The sequence below is a fragment of the Sinocyclocheilus anshuiensis genome, unplaced genomic scaffold (assembly GCF_001515605.1).
Source record: "Sinocyclocheilus anshuiensis isolate Anshui unplaced genomic scaffold, SAMN03320099.WGS_v1.1 scaffold1032, whole genome shotgun sequence".
Taxonomy (NCBI): Eukaryota; Metazoa; Chordata; class Actinopteri; order Cypriniformes; family Cyprinidae; genus Sinocyclocheilus; species Sinocyclocheilus anshuiensis.
The window spans coordinates 593954-601691 of record NW_015549638.1 but is presented as its reverse complement, the minus strand read 5'-3'; the positions used below and the strand labels follow the sequence as shown (position 1 = coordinate 601691).

At 38.1% G+C, this 7738-nt stretch overlaps 1 protein-coding gene across 1 annotated transcript in view; it reads right to left on the bottom strand.

Annotated features, from left to right (window-relative positions):
- Nucleotides 1-1036: 1036 nt before the first annotated feature.
- The window catches only part of LOC107659850 (protein BTG1-like), a 7880-nt gene continuing 1178 nt past the window's right edge, over nt 1037-7738 (bottom strand). The window contains exon 2 of the mRNA XM_016448931.1: nt 1037-4171. Within this exon, the coding sequence (XP_016304417.1) occupies nt 3768-4171 (404 nt within the window). The 3' untranslated portion in view covers nt 1037-3767. The remainder of the gene's footprint in view (nt 4172-7738) is intronic.

The following is a 7738-nucleotide window of genomic DNA, read 5'->3' as shown; positions in this document are numbered from 1 at the left end:
ATTTTCAAGCTTTATGCTAGAAGAACGTTATTTGGAAAAAGTAGGCTTGGAGAAAGCCAAGCATTAGCATTCCCATTTATTTTAATGCTAGCTACTCAGCTAGCGCAACATCCATGAAAGTAGTGTTAAACTTTTCTCAACATCCCTCTGTTTAAACTGAGGGATTTCACATGATCCATAAATGTCATGTATTCAGTAACTCCATACCTGCAGGAAAATTATGCTAATTAGCTCATTAGCACGACAAGGACACACTGTACTAGCAGCTATTCTGAGCTATATGTAAAAATGCAGCAGGCAGGGAAAAATATCCAAAACAAAGTCTATTGGATACTTTTAAGAGCCAACTGAGGAAAAAGAGCACTGCTAAAACATCTTCTGTACTATAATGAATTATTAGCAATATGCTAAACAAGAGAATAGGCTTGCTTTTGGTAATGATGGTGTAGTTACAGCACCTATATAAGCAGGGGCTAACTGTTAACTAGCTAAATTTTGACCTCTTGGGCTAAAGGCCTGTTCACACCAAGAAAGATAACTATTAGACTTATTAATCATTAGAATGAGAACTATTATATTAGCATCCACACCAATACACAAGTTGCAGTTATGTCATCTGCCACTTTAAATGCTCATGCTATTTAAAGTTGGGTGGATTCTTTCTGACTGGCTGTTAATGTTTTTAATAAGTAACGGTGGGCATTTATAATTAACTTTAAGCAGGTTAATGTCTTAATATTTTTACAAGCTAGAATCATGCTCTACTGAAATCCATACAAACTTCCTTTCTTTGTCCTAACGCTGGAAAAAAAATGAAAAGCAGGTCAGTGACATCAGGGCTGTTACTAACTAATGTCTGGCATATTTTGTCTAAAATGGTGGAACTGGAATGGCATATATCAGCATACTCAGGTCTGTTATACAAAACTATCCCAGTGCTGTTATCATAAATATCTTCCAAAAAGCACAAAGAATTACCTAATGAAATGCGATTATGAGCATGTTTTGATAAAGAATAAGACCAAGTCCACGGGAAAACATTGCCAAGATAGGAAATCTTTTATTACAGAGAAAAAACTTTTCTTCTAAAATATAGAAATCTGTACAACTTCCGCACAATCAATTTACATGAACTGTACAAATTTACAGCAGTTCATCACAACATACCCAAGAATGAGGAAAAAATGAACACGAGATGTACAGACGAGAAAAATCACAAGATACAGACAGCTTTATCTTGGGTTGCTCAGAATTTTTTCTTTTTCTGTTTTTTGTTTTAATAAAACAAAAAAAAGAAAGAAAAGAGGGGAAAAAAAACAAGGAAAGTCTATCAGCACAGAGCATGGAAACTGATATATTTTTTACCAAAACAACTTTGGTCCTCTCCAACACTCCTAACACAAATGGCTTCACTTATGAAAGAGGAATTCATGTTAAAATATGAAATACAAAAAGGAACACGTCTACACACAGCAAAATATCAATTATTGGCACTTCCCATATGTATGGTTACGTACTTACTCTACCATATGTTGTACAATAACAATACATTCTACAAATATGGAACCACCTCAGATGCGAAAGTGGCAATAACATGAATCACTTCTGAAATTACTGACAAAAATTCCCAACCGAATCATTCCCTTCTGTTTTTCACATTTTAACCTGCACATCCATAAGGGTTTCAATGAATGTCTGTGGCCTGAGCTTGGCAATACATTCCAATCGAGACGCGTCGGTCTCAAAGTCACATAACTTCAATGTTTAACCTATTAGTGCATTTCATGTGCTCTTGCCTCCAAGTAGACTTGAGTTTAGACCCACGACGATACTTAAAACTTGTGTGCAAACGCTTACCGAACTGAAACGGAGAGTGGAAATGGTTTGCTGATGTTATTTCGGTGGAGGAGGGGGGTAAAGTAGTTTAAAAGCTGCAGATCTAAAAAGCACTCGATTTGTCTGTTCCAATTTGGTTACGATAACCAGAATGAGGTTAAAAAGCTTTACTATTAAAACCATCGGGCGAAAGGGTCCACCTGTCAGAGTTCAAAGCATTCAGAAGGGTGGGATGGCGAACTGCGTCCAAATATCGAGGTTCGACCCGTACTTAAAATGTCAAATTGATTTAAAAACGGCTTTCCACTTCTTAAAAATGGACCAAAACAACATAGAAAGGGACAGCAGTGCATCGACAACCCGGCGTTACCCATGGTCCTCTAGGTTCAAAAGTATTAGCACACATAGGACTGGTCATCAGCACCTTGTCTTGGCAGTTTAGTGGCTAAGCCAAGACCAGTCCTTTGCACGCAAAGCCTGCAACCTGCTTATTTCCGCCCATTCGCGCCAATGTAAACAGAATCGGCCAGAACCAGGAGCACACCGCATGTCTCTTCCCGTCCCGACTCGGCCCTGTACGTAAGGCTCAGTAGGTTTTGGAGTGCGCTCGGTTTGTGTGCTGGCATGAAAACTCTCCTCAGGGCTGCGAGAAGGGGCTGGAGAAGATTGTAGCTGCCCTGATCTGAGGGTCCTACCCCCTCCTTCTCCAGGCCAAGGGAGGGAGGTGATATGTTTTGACGGCGCACTCCTAGTTAAGACTGAGACCGGTGACGACTGGCTGGAAAGTGCGTCGGGAGACCCTCTGTAACAAGCGAGCATCACTGGCCCTGCGATTCTACGATAAGATGGGAAACATTGGTCCGATTTTTGATGCCGGTCTGTCGTCTCTTGCCACATACTGGCCTTAGATGGAGAACTAATCTCTAACAGCCTCAATCAGTCATTCGAAAGGATAAAAACGGCTAGAGAGAACGACCCAGGATTGAAGCGCCTTCAGAAATATTGCAACCAGAGAAAGCGAATTACGACACCTGAATGAGGAGGTACGCGATGGAATGCAGCTGGGTCGATTCGAAACGTCATCCCACACAGTCTAAAATGTCAAAGTGCATTCAACGTCCTTTCTAAACCAGGCAGAAAGTAAAGACCACATCTGTTCCAAGTCAACAAATACAAAAACAAACGTTGCTACATCTTTCATTTTGGTATGATGAGGGGCTTAAATAAATCAAATGTTTTGTTGCGTTGAGGTTTTTTTTTTTTCTCTTTTTTGTTAGAAATTACATTCATCCAGGAGGGAGTCCCTAGAAAAAGCTACAAGCATGAGAACCTTTGCATCACAGTGCCACTGACGGCTAGCGTGGGTAACAGTATGACACGGGTATTCCACCACAGCAGAGCCAGTTCAAGTCGACCTGAAGCCCAAAAGAAGGCCCGGGTGCGTACCAGACATCGAGAAAAGAGACAAAAGTACCACTTTGTGGTCCAAAAAAGTGAGGGTTTTAGCTAAAAATAGGCTCATAGCGGCTACTCGGGTCTGGTGCGGCTGCCGGTGGGTCTGGGCTTCAGCTCGGCAGCGAACAGTGAAATGATAAAACAGGATTTGAGAGTAAGTCCTTAACATTTTAGAGGGAGTTTATGCGATAACAGAAACCGTGAAAGCGAAAGTGCAAAGTCAACATCGGCAGACGATGGTGGAAAAAGCCGCCCCAGGAGTGAGCTGGGGGGTCGGGCGATGTTTCAGGTCTTCATTAGCTGCCCCAGGGTCAAGCCTCTGGTAGATCCAACACAATAACAGAACAGACAACCAAACGAGTGAAAATTAAACCTACGAGGTTTCCATCACCTGGACGATAGGACACATCCTGGGTTTTTTTTCTCCTTCTCCTTTCTCTCTTTTTTATTTTTTAAAAATGACTTCCGTGACCCATTTAGCTGGACACAGTCATCATGTAGGGTTTAGCGGGGCTGGTGCGGCCCAAAACCAGTAGTTCCTCCTTGCAGCTGATGTGACTGTCCACCATCGGGGATACCTGGGCGACAGAGGAGGTGGGGTTGCTGTTTCCAGTGGTGACGCTGGGGTTTCCGTTGGTGCTGGGAAGGGACTCGTAGAGCACGCAGATCGAGCCGTCCTCTCCGATGCGGTAGGACACTTCGAATGGGTCGACCCACAATGTGAGCTCACTGGGAAGCAGCAGGTAGAGTTGCTGGATGCTCAGGCCGATGCGCTGGCCAGCCTGTCCAACCAGAGGGTCCATCTTGTGGTTGATGCGTATACAGCGATACCCAGAACCTTTGTTGGGACGGTCTGGGAACCAGTGGTGCTTGTATTGCTCTGTAAGAGAGAGATGGAGGAGGAGGTTTTGTGATCTGGCATATATAAAGTATTAAATAAAATGCATTGGTAAACAAAACAAAACAAAAAATGAACAGACATTACATATTACATATAATATTAAACTCATTTATTTGATTGAAATGTTGATTTTTCTGTGAAACTTGCACTTTTTTTTATCAACTCAGTTACGGATGCATAGATATTAAAATTCTGTATGATAAGTCATGGCCAGTATTACAATTCTGTGTTAGTTTCTATGTTAATTCTATTCTCTTTTTTCTAAAAACAATCATCGAACAATTAAATTAAAATCATTCATTTTAAATTATAACTTTTAATTTTAATGTACATTAAAGGCATTCATTTTAAGATATGTAAAAAAAAAAAAATGTTATTGAAGAACACTATCACCATCTATATTCTTTATAAAATATATATATTTTTAACTTAGTTGGGATTGCACAGATATTAAAACTCTGATTGATAAGTTTGTACTAATTTTTGTGTTATAGCCAAAAAGTTAGTTTGTCTCAAAAAAATTAAAATAAAATCAGTTGTTTTATAATGTAAATTATAATGCACATAAAATATTAATTTTGAGATGTTTAATGTTTATGTTATCTTAAACTATAAAATTGAGCATACTAAATTATTAGTGAAATTAAAGAACACTTTAATTACTTAATTACTAATTAATTACTTTAATTAATTAATTAATTAAAAATACTACTCGATGTAAAATTAGGTGTAAATGAACATGCATATTTAAATTTCCATTATCAGCTGACAATATTCAGGTATTACTACTAAAAATGGCAGACAGCTCATATGTTCGATAAATATTACAATTTATGTAACTGTTAATTATATTCATCCTTAACTACACTAAGACAATGGTTAGGGTTAGTTGGTTGTTTTTTAGCTTAAGTTCTAAAATGTTCATTTATAGTTTTAAAACCCAGCATTTTATATAAAAATTACTACAGTAAGTTTCAGAATCCAATATAAACGGTTTTATTTGTTGTGTTATTCTGACAATAAAGGAAACATGGATGCAATTCAAGTAAGGACGTACTAAATAATACATAACTGCACACACATACCCTAACCATAATAAATTAATCACGGTTTTAAAAAATAAAAAAATTTTGATAATTCGGCCTTGTATTGCAGCAAAAGTAACCATAAAAAGGGAGCGAGGATGTTTTTCACAGTGTGAATGATCGTTGGTAGAACACAGATAAACAACCATTAACCAACTGTGTCAGAAGCCTACGTGACTGAGAGAGAGAGAACCATTTGATTGCACAATCCCCTTTTGGCCCGAGAGTCACAAAGTCTTCAAACACAACGAGAGCAAAAGGGTGAAGTCCTGGCAGAGCAGCTGGAGAGAGAGGGACCATCCTCTTAAAGACAAAGCGTCCCTTTCAGACAACCTGATCTGATTAAATATTACAGCTCCAAATGGATCAGCTTTGCTTTTTGCTAGTAAATGTTTGTGTCCACGTATTACCAGCTAATTCATTCGCTAAACATCAAATCACGACTTTTAAAAGTGCTAAGTTACACCCTACACAAAGAACTCGTTTTCCAAAAAAGAAAATGACTTCTCGCAATTGCGTTTTCTTTCCCTTCTGGCTCTGTGTATTGGGTGACAGGTGGAGAACAGAAGCCGGAGGGATGGGTCTCAAGCCTCTTTGTGCGGCTCTGAAATAGGCTAGGCCCCCGCAGGCCACCTGTAGTCCTGGGTTAGATAATGCCGCCTGTGTGCTGTCTGTGACGTGACGTCCCATTCTCCTGAAAGCCTAGTATACAATGATCAATGCAGATCAACCCACCCACAACTCAACCCACCCAAACTGCAACAATGCTCGTACTACGCATGTATAACGAAGTGAAAATGTTGCTTGTCAACGTCCAAATAACATTGTGGTGGCTGTATTAGGAAGTGTTATTTGTGAAACGAGGCCTGCTGTGAGATTGAGAATTAGGACAAAGCCGTGATGAACGTGTATTTAGTGATGTGATTAGAGAACAGGAAGCAGAGACAGATTTTCAGATCGATCTTACACAACACCTGTGTTTTCAATCTGGCAATCCTCTCTCAAACGCACATTTTAACTGTGTGGAGAAGGAACTAACCCACTTTTTCTACCCAATGGGGATTATGAGGAGTCTTTGTTCCTTTGTGTGGACATATGTTGGGTTGAAAAGGCCGGGAAGGGAAGGAAAGAGAAAAACTAAACAAGTCCACTGCAACAGTAATACGTGATGTGAAACTAGCAGCCACACATCCTCCCTTCCTCCACCGACGGCCATTTTGTCTGACTGGGGCCTCAACTACATTTGTTTACAAACAGCATTTAGTGACTGCCTGTTCTCAACAAAAATAAAACAAGGATGTAATAATACTGTTTTCTGACTATTTAGAGTTTCTCATCTGACTTCAAACACTTGTATTTGTGTATAACGTAAATTGACTTGTTGTATTACCATTATATTACATTATATTATTATTGTTAGTAAATTTTATGTTTGATTGTTATTCAACTGCTTAACCACATATTTTTATTCTAATTTATTGTTTTCTGAATCTTAACAAAGGGTCTAACAAAATGCTGGTCCGTTCGAAAAAATTGGGTGGTTGGAACAAAACAAGATAAGGTCAACAACATTAAAAGGTCACGTTATTTATATGGCTAACTATTGACATTAATAATGATTAAAGGACTCCACTTATGTCTTTGAGCCTTTTTTCTTTCATATGATCAAATATTTGGTTAGGGAAACTAGCATAAAATGTAAAATCCTGTAATGTAATTAAAATTATCGTTAAGTGAAATTTGCATTTGAATGCAAAACAGCTGAAATGTTATTCTATTTTCTATTCAAATTGTTGCGGTCATTTTTAGTATGCTGTGTGCTTACACGTTTATTATAATAAAACACAAGCACAGTGTGCAACATATGCACTACTACCAGTATGCAAAAGAGACATCAACCCCACATCTGATATCTTCAGACTTGCTGTGCATTATGTAATTTACTGCCTACAACATATGGCACGCAATTTTAACATTTATTCCTTAAAACTAACTAGTATCTAAATATAAAGTTCTTTTTTTTTAATTACTATCAAGTAACTGAATATGAATTACCTTTTCTCAATTTCACTATTAACCAGTAACAGTAGTAGTAGTACTGGAATAGGTAGTAGCAACACTAGGAACACATAAAAGACAAACTAACTACCAACCATCCTATTTAAAACAGAATAACATGTCTAGTATGTTACTAATATAACAACTGAATAATTATTGGGATGGTGACTAGTAACAATCGAAAACACCAGTATGTTATGAATAAGCAATATTGAGATAATAAATGCATAGGTCACTACTGGAATAACTGTCAATGAACAGCAGTCTCTCTTAGAATAGACTTGCTTACTAGTCATTAAAACTATGTCATTTTAACCCAAAAAAAAAAAAACACTAGTTTTATGGAATTAATGTTAAACCGGCTTGCCACATGAAACCGTTTTTTTTTTTTTTTTTTTTTTTT